The 12,037-nt window shown below is 42.6% G+C and overlaps 1 protein-coding gene across 3 annotated transcripts in view; it reads right to left on the minus strand.

Annotated features, from left to right (window-relative positions):
* The window catches only part of Tmem131 (transmembrane protein 131), a 149,473-nt gene that overhangs the window by 39,796 nt on the left and 97,640 nt on the right, over nucleotides 1-12,037 (minus strand). For all 3 annotated transcript variants that reach the window (XM_021159927.2, XM_021159947.2, XM_021159938.2), the window contains exons 6-11: nucleotides 11,363-11,479; nucleotides 10,224-10,346; nucleotides 7,583-7,663; nucleotides 4,459-4,609; nucleotides 4,307-4,363; nucleotides 3,194-3,255 (exon numbers count right to left, since the gene is read on the minus strand). In XM_021159927.2, the coding sequence (XP_021015586.1) occupies nucleotides 3,194-3,255; nucleotides 4,307-4,363; nucleotides 4,459-4,609; nucleotides 7,583-7,663; nucleotides 10,224-10,346; nucleotides 11,363-11,479 (591 nt within the window). The remainder of the gene's footprint in view (nucleotides 1-3,193; nucleotides 3,256-4,306; nucleotides 4,364-4,458; nucleotides 4,610-7,582; nucleotides 7,664-10,223; nucleotides 10,347-11,362; nucleotides 11,480-12,037) is intronic.

Consider the following 12,037-nt stretch of genomic DNA (forward strand, 5'->3'; position numbering starts at 1 on the left):
GCACTCTAGTGAGCACTAGGGACTGAGGCTCACTACAGAGTCAAAGGGCAAGGCTGCACTCTAGTGAGCACTAGGGACTGAGGCTCACTACAGAGGCACTGAACTTGGAAGTGAGGCTCGGATGCTTACAACTTAGGAAGTCAGGTCTATCCACACAAACTTAAAGTTAAGACAAACAAACAAACAAAAACCCCACTAAATGGTGTATTTTTAGTGTATATTTAAATTGAACACTTTATAAGGTCTAGTTATTTTTTAAAATTATCCTCAATGATACAAATCATTTTAACTGAAAGAATTCAAAGATATCAATTCTACCCACACTGTTCTAATAAAGAAAGCCTCAGAGTATAACGCAATGTTTCAACAGTTGGGTACCGAGAGGACTGAAGCCAGGCTCCTGACTTGGTACAGGGCCACTTGTCTGACATCCTGGTATACAAATTGCACAGTAACCTTAATTCTAAGTATTTATCAAATCATTGGGGCTGTGTGAACTTGACATCAAAGCCCACTATTTCCCCCCAAGGACAACCCTCCACCTGTGAAGCTCATGCCTGCTTCAGGGCCAGCAGGGCACTACATTCCTCCCCAGTCTAGGGCTGATCCTTATAAAGGAGAACTCTTCCCAGACTGAGCATCAAATGTGAGTCCCCTGAAGTCACAATAGAAGTGAGAAGAATATGAAAAAGGACACTGGCCTGCAGCCTGGAACTAAGAAGATTAAAGTAACTCCAGGGCCTGCTAGGGCAGCTCACTCTCCCACGCACTGCCATTAGCCCTGGGGGCTAGCAAGACCTCACAGGCTGGGGCACCCTAAGGCCGGCTCCCTCCCGCAGAAGCACTGCTAGAATACTTGCACCTCTGCTTTCCCAGCATGAGCTTTTCATCTGCTTCACTGTGCCCTGAAGACTGGGGCTGGGAACCAGAAGATCTGCTCACAGCAATTCCTTACTTATCAATAAGCTTACTGTTATTAGCTACCGTCTAAAACAGATCTCTCCATCCCCTCAAGGATATGTATGTATTTTTGAGAGTAAACAAAGAACTGCTAGAACTGTGAGCTAAGCTGCAAATGGAAGGAAGTTTCGTTTGCTTTTATTGCGCGATTTTACCACCCAAGCAAGGGAAGCCTTGGAGCACACATGGCAGGCAGTCAGCAGGGGTGCAGCTGGAGCCCCAGCCGCTCGTGCCCACACTCAGGCTCACTTCTCCACCTGTGAGAATTTCTCTAGGGTATTATCTGTCTAAGGAGCTCAGCGACTGTTATCTGTTTGCTAGAGAGCTAGCCTTGTGAGCTGAGGCCTCAGAGAGCTTTTCTTCACTGTCTACCTTGTGAGACAGCAGCAATGGAAGCACGGCCATGTCCAGACATGCTCACTTGCTGCAGTGGTTCCTGAGGGACCACCGTAGCATGCTCTCTGTGGTAGCAGCCTTGCAAAACCGTACCAGAGAGAACAAGTCATGTTTTTTGCTGAGATACAGTTGTTATAAGCAGGAAGATCTTAAAATACATGTTGAAAAAAATGATTCTCTCACTTCCAATGCAATCCTTTAAGCATTGCCAAATGAGAGAGAGAATTTACATTCAGAGTTATCACGGCAAAACATACTGCACTAATAGTGAACAAATGTAAAGTTGGTGAGCCACTTTACACAAGGAGTCTGAACTGTGCACTCTTAAAAATAAACCTGAATCATCAGGTAAAACTCATTTGTCTAAGGAAATAACAAATAAATAAATAACAAACAAAAAAAATCACAATAAAATACTTAAAAGTTAGCCGGGCGTGGTGGCGCACGCCTTTAATCCCAGCACTCGGGAGGCAGAGGCAGGCGGATTTCTGAGTTCGAGGCCAGCTTGGTCTACAAAGTGAGTTCCAGGACAGCCAGAGCTACACAGAGAAACCCTGTCTCAAAAAACCACAAAAAAAAAAAAAAAAAAAAAAAATACTTAAAAGTTCATTCTGGTAACTTAGGATGAAAACATTATTCAAAATCACTGCCTTGTAATGAACTTATTTATTCTCACCACTTTAGTACTAGTTACTGACTACTGCTAATTCAAAGATGGCTAAGAAATGGGAAAGTATGACAAGATTCCCAGGAAAAGCAGCTTGCATCTGTTCTTAATACATGTTTAGTCTTTTCTCATGATATTCAGGTCAAACTAGCACTCAGTAATTATGTCAGGTGTGGTGTGCATGCCTATAATCCCAGTACCTGGGAAGCTGAGGTAGATCTCTGTGAGTTCAAAGCCACGTGTGAGACCTTGGTTTTTGTTTTTTTTTTTTTTTAAAAAAAAAGATTCCAAGACATATTGAGCAGTCAGAGCATGCCAACAAGCGAGGGGAAACTGGTTAGTACATAGCAACTGGATATTTTGTGCATACATTCACTAGAGCAAATGTCAAGCTGATACAAATGGCTCCCACTCATCAACTACCATGGAAGCTCATGCAAGCCTCCCTTTGAAGATATCTGAGGCACATGGGTGTCATGACAGGAGGGCCTGAATGTGGGCCTTCTGTGCATGGCTCCCTGGATTGCTATCACTCCCTGGAGCTCCCTGGATTGCTATCACACACTGGGAAGGACCACAGCGTTTAAAGAGAGAATAGATCTTGGAAGAGAAATGAATAAAATACACGTTAACATTCAGCACAGCCTAACTGGAGGAAACCGACTTCTGTAAAGACACGCCAGGCTCTAGTCTTGTTATAATATGTGAGAGAGATGCTGATATAAACAGAAAGCAAGACAGAGCAAACCTTGGTTCTCAGAAAACTCAGTTCTCAGTGATTATGCCCATGTGACCTCCACGACTGAGCACCATGACAGCACAATGAGTAAGTCGGCTAATCCTTTCCTTACCACACTTAGATGGACCCAAAGAAGTCTGGGTTCAAAGTGAGCTCAACGGTAAGGGGGACTTGGGCAGTCTGACCCATAGCTCCACCTTCAGGATGCAGTCTAGTGCACAGCTGATGCTTACAGTTATTAAATGAATGAGTAGATGAATGAAGACCAGGATTCTCATATCCTACATACAACCAAGAGTCTACAGGTTACCACAATACAGAGCAATGACTTAACCCTGCTGTTAAATCACATAAACGCATGCGCACGTGTATGCACACACAGTGTGAGTGTGTGTATGTGTGTGTGTGTGTGCTGACACTCAAAAACTTACTGTTATCGGTACATCCTTTGTTCCTGAATTTAGTAAATGAAGATTTAAAACCTTTGGTAGATCTGTTGAAATGGAAGAAAAGAAGTGTTTCTTTAAAAGGTGTGCTTTCACAGCAAATTAGAATCTTTACCTTATCAAATACAATGCAAAATTAGCATAGTAAAAGCAAATCAAATTTCAAAAATATGGCCTTTAATACTGGACAAGTAAGTCTTAATTACAAATTACAAAATCAATCTCAAATTTTGTACTTTTTCCTTAATAATAATAATAATCTTAGCTTGGTTGTTTATAATTTTATAATTAGAATTCTTTCTTTGATCGCTTAAGATAAATAAAACTATTCATCACATTGAATGTGTGAGGAACTAGATTAAGAAACTATTTTCTGGGGGCTGATGAGATGGCTCATTGGGTAAGAGTACTGACTGCTCTTCCAAAGGTCCTGAGTTCAAATCCCAGCAACCACATGGTGGCTCACCACCACCCATAATGAGATCTAATGCCCTCTTCTGGTGCATCTGAAAACAGCTACAGTGTACTTATTTATAATAATAAATCTTTAAAAAAAAAAAAAAAGAAACTATTTTCTGACTCAGTTTTCTACCTGAAGATTCATGTTGCCTCAACCTATTTTCTCACCTGGGAGGAAGGTTTCTCAAAAACACTTTCTACCAAAATCACATGACCCACTGAGAAATGACTTTCACGCTGAATTACAAGCAGAGCCATCAGAACTGAATCCCAAGTGGATTACTTTAGGGCTCATGCTGGTCTGAATGAGAATGGCCCCCACAGGCTCAGACATTTGAATGTCCCCAGAGGTAGAGCTATTCTGAAGGATTAGGAGGTGTGGCCTTGTTGTCAGCGTGGGCTCTTCTGATCTCCGACTAGCAGGTAACATGTGTGCTCCTGGCTACTCCTCAAGCACCATGCCTGTCTGCCTGCTGCCATGCTCCCATGACGATGGTCATGGATTAACCGTTAAGATTCTAAGCAACTCCCCCGCCCCCAAATTAAGTGTTTTCTGTAATAAGTTGCCTTGGCCATGGTGTCTCTTCACAGCAACAAAAAGTAACTAAGCCAGACCCAGAAAGGCTTCTGCTACTTTACCTTGTGTTCGAAGTGTTCCAAAATCTAACATTTCAGTTGAGGAGTAGATTCCAGGAGCTGGGAGAAGAAACAGTGCACAATGGTCACTCTCTCAGCCAGGACAGGGTGTGCTGAAAACAGAACAAACCTGCACTCATTCAGCCCTCACTGACCTGTTGTAACTTCAACCTCAACCGGGAGAATGATGAACTCGGTGCTGTCTGATGCATTCGTCTTTATCCGTATGAAGGCTGTGTGATTATCTGCTTCTCTGGAGGAAAAGCTGGCTCTCATCACTCCCTTGGTTTCATAAGGAGGGATTTCCTGTGAGTAAATAGACTATAATGTAGCAAGTGCCTGGAATGCTGTACAACTACCTTGTTTATTCAATCAGATGACACAGACTGAAGGTGCACTGCTATTTTATACACCTATCAAAAAAAAAAAAGTACATTACCAATTAAACATATGCTTTGCTGACTACAGCACATAAAACCTCTAAGCTCAGAGAATGTTTCAACACAAAAAAAAAAAAAAAAAAAAGAGCTTTTTTTTAGAATGGGTGATGTATGCTGTGTCAAGACAAGTAAATCAAGCCAACGGTCTGAAAACAACCATAAGCTGCAAAAAAAAACCTCTTAAAAGCCTAACTGGTCTAGAAAATCAGTTGGTTGTTTTGTTTTTGTAACAGGTTAGTTGTGTATTCAGTCCTGAAATTATCCAATAGAAATGTCCCTATCAGAGGGCAGTGTTTTCCAGAAGCGCATAGTGTTCTCCAGATGATAACCAGTTGGTTTTGGACTCCGATTTCTCTCATTTAAAACTTAACACTTTGCATAGTGTATTCAAGTGTATTGCGCGCACACACACACACACACACACACACACACCCACACACACACACCCACCCACCCACCCACCCCATAAACTTTCAGACTTCTAAATGAAAACACCCATACACACACAAAGTAGATAGAAAACTGGTAAGTGGAAGCCTTCTGGGGAAAACCCAGATGTGTTTTCCAACTCTAGGAAGGGGTCTCAATCCCTGGGACTTTCTGATGTACACTGAAGTGGGCAGGGTGACATCAGGCAGAAGACAGACAGGAATGGTGGAGCTGGGCACCAGGATGCCTACAGACAGCCAAAGTTCTGGTCCTGTCTACATAGCCTGCAACCTCTTGGGAAGCCTTGGCTCTCATGATAAAACCTACACATCAACTGTAGGACCTGAGCAGCGGTTATGGAATAACCACAGGGGTTGCAGCTGTGCCTTGGAGCTGCTGCACCTCCCGATGGTTCCACAGACTGTTAGTGGTTAAACTCCCTTGTGGCTGAAATAATGTTCTCACTACATAAAAAAAAATTAAGGTGCAGGGCACTTTCCCACACACTAGTGAAGGTCTGCATCCTCAAAAGATCCTGCTTCTGTTAGAAAGTCATTTTTACTGTATTTGGCCTCCACCCCCTTTCAGGGCCTTTCTAAAGCATCATGAGAAGAATTACCTATGGGGCAGGAAAATCTAATCTAAATGTGCTATGATCTGGGAGGGGAAAGGATCATTTTATCTCACAAATACGCTAAATCAAAATAGTCATAAGATAAATAGTCACAAGATGTGCTTGAACCCCACAAGTTGATTAGGCTGCTACGTCCCCTGTGGGACGGCCCTCTCCAATCTGCCTTTGCTCAGTCAACCTCTGCTTAAACTGCCCAGTGTCTTAGACCAAATTCACCCTCCCCCACTGCTAGGATGAGGATGCAGACGGCGTCTCTCCTGAGGAATCATTACCGGTTATTATTTTGCAGTCGCTTAGGGATTAGGAGCTCTCTGCCAGGTTCATTATAGTTCTCAGCTATTTCCAAGTGGATTTACTTAGACACTTTCTAGGCACTGCCTATCAGTTTCATAAGGAAGAGAACAATCTATGACAGGGAAGCTTGATCAAAGACATATTTCACAGCCCCCAGTTGTAAATACACAGTAGGTCAATAGCCTGTAAAATAGAAAATTGAGCAAAAAGGTTGTACTTGTATCGAAGTTTCCAAGTTGGATCCTGCCGTGAATTTCTATAAATATATGTAACATAGCGCACCGGATGTAAAGTGACTGTGTAACCGTCTCCTGCAGTGCTCTGATAGAAATGTAGCTAACAGGAAGCATGGGGTGTAAAGGGACTCCTGCAGAGCCCAGTAGGAGTTGTGGAGCCTGGAATCCATGTTCTAAAGGGATCTGCGCCTCTCAGTGCCTCAGAGCATGTCTGGGTGTGTGCACAGAAGTGCACATACACACTGACGTCAGAGCTATCAGATCCCGGGACCTCATGTGGGTGCTGAGAACTGACCTTGGGCCCTCTGGAAGAGCAGATTTCTAGATTTCTAGGCTACATATTTCTAGTTCCACTTTTGAAAATAAATACTAGATGAAAAGATTCTCAAAGGATTCTTTTAGCAATGGTATACAGAATGAGTTTTCTTTCTTTTAGAGTCAAATCATACAATACACCTTTCCTCCTTCTATTGTAAGCCCTGTTGAACCTAAGGATGTTCTAATACACTGCCAAGTTTAAGTAATTATGGTTAGCAAGCCATTTCAAAATGACTTGTTTATTGTTAGGATCATATGATAGAGAATCATACTTTGTGTGTGTGTATGTTTTTAGGTTGATTTTTAAAAAAGATTTATTTACTTTTATTTTATGTGTACAGCGTTTTGTCTGCTTGCATGCCTGTGCATCTCATATGCTTGCCAGGTGTCTATGAGGCCAGAAGAGGGCACTGGATTCCTTGGAAGTAGAGCTGAGGATGGTTGAGAGCCACCGCGTGGGTGCTGAGAACTGAATTCCAGCTAGAGAGCCAGTGCGCCTAAATACTGAGCCATCTCTCTAGTCGTTCCTCCTGTCTCACAGCCTAAAATAGTTTTTAATGTGTATTTTCTTTAAACAAAAGTTTGGGGCACATTTTCTGAAAGTGTCTTATTTCAAACAATAACTAGATGAGCAAGATTAGCTTTTATGTAAGGATGCCATCTTTCTTCCATACTGAAAGGCATCTGAAGAGGAGGTTAGATCAATTCCCCTTTGTGTTGCATCATCACCGTACGCCTGCAACTCATCTTCATGCTGTCCATCAAAGACCCTCTTGTTGGTTTGATGCCCTCTTGCCACAGAGCCCCAGAACCTTGTCCTAATGTATGCAATGAATGGCAGGAATAAGTCTTCTGCGAACCATTTAAAAGAAGAAGAAAATGCTGGACTTCACAGGAGCACCCACGAGCAAGCTCTGCTTCCACTTACCCACAGCTTCCTGGTGCCTCCTTGCTGACCTGTTGGGAGCTCTAGGTGAAGGTCGCCTCCACTCGAGTACATCTCTACAACCTGTGACAAAGAAAGCACACGGCAGTCTTATCAGGAGCAGTTTGCTCAAGTGAGGACGCAGCACTCTCACATCTTGCTGGACAGATGTAGAAGTAGACACACTAGGGCAGGCACTAGCTCCCATGGCTCATCTGCAGAAGCAACTGACTCAAGTTAACTCTGAAAGTAAACCTGGAAGCAATGTAGTTTCAGAAACTAGGTTTTAGGAAGCAACAGAACACCTTTAAAAATAAATAAATAAAAATAAAGATACGTGTAAATGATGAAGTTTTAGAAATATAAGTTTGGGGCTGGTGAGATGGCTCAGTGGGTAAGAGCACCCGACTGCTCTTCCGTAGGTCCAGAGTTCAAATCCCAGCAACCATATGGTGGCTCACAACCATCCGTAATGAGATCTGATGCCCTCCTCTGGTGTGTCTGAAGACAGCTACAGTGTACTTACATATAATAAATAAATAATTAAAAAAAAAAGAAATATAAGTTTAAGGCTGGGTGCAGTGCCACACTCCTGTCTTCTCAGCTCTTGGGAGGCTCAGGCAATCTTGAATTCAAGGCCATCTGCGCTGCACAGTCTGTGGCCATCTTAGGCTACATGAGGCCATTTCAGAAAAACAAAACCAAAAAAGGTATACGTACATATAAATTTTACACACAGCTAGATCTAATGGTGGATCCAATAACAGTGCCATGAGAAGATTAAACACTCTGAGATACATGTACAATTCTAATAAAGATCAAAGCACTTGGTTTCTGAGTTGAGAGTGTATATGCCTAGCATGTGCAAAGCTCTGGGTTTGAACCCAATAGCACACATACCAAAAAAGGTTTCTACAGGAGGGCTGGAGAGAGAGGCTGGCTAATGTGCAACCAACTCTGCAAGGCTGGACTGGAGCAAGGTCTCATGGTCTATGGGATGGAGGGAACTACAGTTGACAACAGTTAGTGGCCATTTCAAAGATCACAGAAGATGTTGAGTGTTTTTAATACACAGGAATAGGAAGTGATGGGTAAGCCAACTGCCCAGAACTCATTTTCTCCTGTAGACATGTACTGAAATGTCAGAGTGGTCCATAGATATGTGCACTTAACTTGTATCAGTTAAAACAGAAATACAAAGATATTTAGTTTTGAAGCTTGTGCCTACAATGTTTTTTGGAATTAATATCCGTAGTGTGCAATAAATGACAAGTATTCATACTTGGGAATTGCTGACCTTTGTATACAGGCGTGAGGCCATCCCTGCAATGTAGATATTAAATATAGCCAGTGCTCCAAAATTCTCTCCGCCCCCCTCTTCTCAGGCAGTGCATATTCCTTTGACTCTGGGCATTTTCCTGTGTTGCCATATTGCTGTGAGATAGTTTCTCACTGAGCTGGAAGCTTGCTGCTCTTTCAGATTTGGCTGCTTAGTGAGCTGTCAGAATTGGCTTGACCTTATGTCCCCAGTGCTGGGATTACAGGTAAATTCTACCATGCCAAAGTCTTACAGTGGGTGCCGGGGATTAGAACTCAGGACCTCATGTTGGAAAAACAAGCATTCTTATCTACAGAGCCACCTTCCCAGCCCCTCTTCTAGAGTTTTCTACACACAGAGTAAATAGTATGTACTCTGTCTGGCTTGTTTTGTTTTTTTTTCTTTCAATGTAATTACCTTGAGATTCATTTCTTTTCTCTCTTTATGGTTGCTTTGCTTTGTTTTATTCATTTGCGACATGGCCTTGCTACAGGTTGTCTGAACTCACAATCCAAGTACTGAGATTAGAAGTGTGTGCCAACTTGCCTGGTCTCACATCACAGTCTCTTACACTAACATACTGGTGATGTCTTCGCCAGTGTTGGGTGACATGAAGCTGCAGTAGGTACTGACTGAGGACACTTGGTATGGACTCCTGCCTTCTTTTCTTTTAGGTAAACATTAAGAAAGAGAGTGGGCAAGATGGTGGGAAACTTTAATAGCAGAGAACTTTAGTGCTAACAAAGAATAGATACATTGTATTAACTTTAGTAAATGTGGGGCAAAGTAGGGGAACTGTGATACTGATACTTGTTTTATCATAAAGTCTCCCAGGAAGGAGTGAGAGAGAACAAAGCAGTAGGACATCTAAACTCCAAGATAAGCAGAAAAGGGTTTCTGCTTGCTTGCTCTCCTCTGTGTCTGCTGAAGGCCACACACTCTGCAGGCTGGCTCGAGCTCTATCTCACTGAGTACTGTGACCTGCCATTTGGCACAGCTGGGCACAGCTGAGCAGCAGCACGTCTGTCCAGCAAGTGCCAGGCCTGCATGACGCTCCACCTTTAGCAAACAAACAAGGAATAACTGGGAAAGGAGTAGAGAAATTAATTCAAAGTGACGATAACTAGGTCACAACAAAGACTGAGGAAAACGGGTAACACGCAAACAGTGTGGACTGCCCAACATCTCTTGAGCCCACCTAGAAAACCCTAGGACTTTTTCTAACATAGTCTTAGCAACTGTGACAGACTTGAGATTTCTTGCTAGGCACTAATTCCCACCAAAATGAAGATTAAAGTTACCCTCTGGAAAAGGACAGAAACTCACCTGTAAAGGCTCACTGTGAGGATTGTGTATGTTTATTATGGGTGAAAAGCTGCTGTTTACGGGGACTCTGGCCCCAAGAAATGGCCTTAATCGATACGGATTTGGAACACCAACACCAAATACCTGTTTCAAAGTGAGGGAAAAAAGCTTTAGTTGCGTTGTAAACTAGCATTTTCATAGTTATAGCTCTCTTATCAATCTAATTTTGGTGTGAGCAATGCTAACCACCCCTTGAAGTGACATGCGTAGATCTGCTTTCATCCAGAATGACTTCTGGATGACTTTTAGCACAGCCCTTCAGTAGACCATGGACTACACATAGAGAAGCACAGAGGGAGCTGAAATTTACCTATCCGACTAGTAAGGGATAGAGCCGTGACTCAGACAACGCTCAGCTATGGAGCCCAGGCTCAGGTTAACCCCCATGGAACATCTCACCTAGGCTGACCAACAGGGAAAGGCAACTATTCAAGTGACAAATATTATTGTCTATGCTATGCCAGGCACAGCCCAGACACAGTAGTGAACACAGTAAATAATAAGCCCATGGCACTTACTCTAGTACTGGGCAGATGTGGTAAAGGCAGAGACTCTTATAAAATGTGCTGTGATTATAAAGTCACAGAAGGAGAAGGAGTTGGGGAACAGTGAGAGGTAGCAGAGGTGACACTTGAGAAAGAGCAAGGGCAGGGCCAAGAGTAGCAGACAGATGAGGTGTATTTAGGACAAAGACTTGGAGGAGCACCAGCTGTGGGAAAGGACAGAGTACACTAGAGTACAGCAGTCACTGAAGCTCGTCTTAACAACCTGACAGTAACCGCCAGATACTATAGACTAGTGCCTGGGAGAGCCAAGCCCTTCATTCTACATTAGTCTAGTCACTGAGTGGACAAGGTAGCCAGCTGGTAAAGTGTACATCTAGAATATGCAAGGGCCTCAGTGCATTTCCTGGTACTACAAACAAACAAACAAATGCAATAAGTTAAATGCAACCCCCTGAGGTCCAGGAAGTGTAAGTGCCCTAAATCTAATGTCCTGTATTTCCTATTTGCCCCTGGAGGTCACACCGCAGCTCCTAAAGGTTATCAGGTTTGCTGGTTATGTCTGTACTGAAAAGGAAGCGTAAGTTCTGGTCTTACCTGGTAAGTGAACACCCCATGGTTAGATGTGTTAATAAATAAAGTATTTTCTACATTTCCTACTACTCTTGCAAGAAAAACTACATCAAATGATGTGTTTCCTCCTGGAAGAATTTTCTGAAAAAGAAAAGTAAGAAAAGTAAATTATCACAAAACAGTCAGAGCATACTGGCTAACATTAGACAGCCAGAGTTCTACAAAACAAACACATCTTAGAATCATTTTCTATAAACTAGCTGTTTCCTTTTAAACATCTAACCTTCAAGTTAGCCACACTGTTGTACAACGGAAAATAATAAAAGATGTCTTCATTACCTATCTTTGTCCTTTACTAGCCTAAAGCTCTGCTCAGATAGCTCCCTTGGACTCTGGTCATTCAAAAGTCACTAGACTGGAATAAAGGACCTAATTATACCCTGTTAGCTCCAAGAACAGACAAACAGGCTCAGGGCTGAGCCTAAGCTTTCTATATAGATGTAGTGCTGTACTAAAACAGAAAGCCTGGGCCTCAATCCTCTGACCTCTGCCATTTGTCCATATGAAATATGAAATGTCCCAGCAACTTAAATTAGGAAAGAAGGAAGTCACTCCTATTATTTCCTGCAGACTGAGAATGTCATTGTAATTGGTAAAAGGAAACTTTATTACAACAAAGTAATGGAGGATATTCTATGA

This window comes from Mus caroli, chromosome 1 (assembly GCF_900094665.2).
Source record: "Mus caroli chromosome 1, CAROLI_EIJ_v1.1, whole genome shotgun sequence".
Classification (NCBI taxonomy): Eukaryota; Metazoa; Chordata; class Mammalia; order Rodentia; family Muridae; genus Mus; species Mus caroli.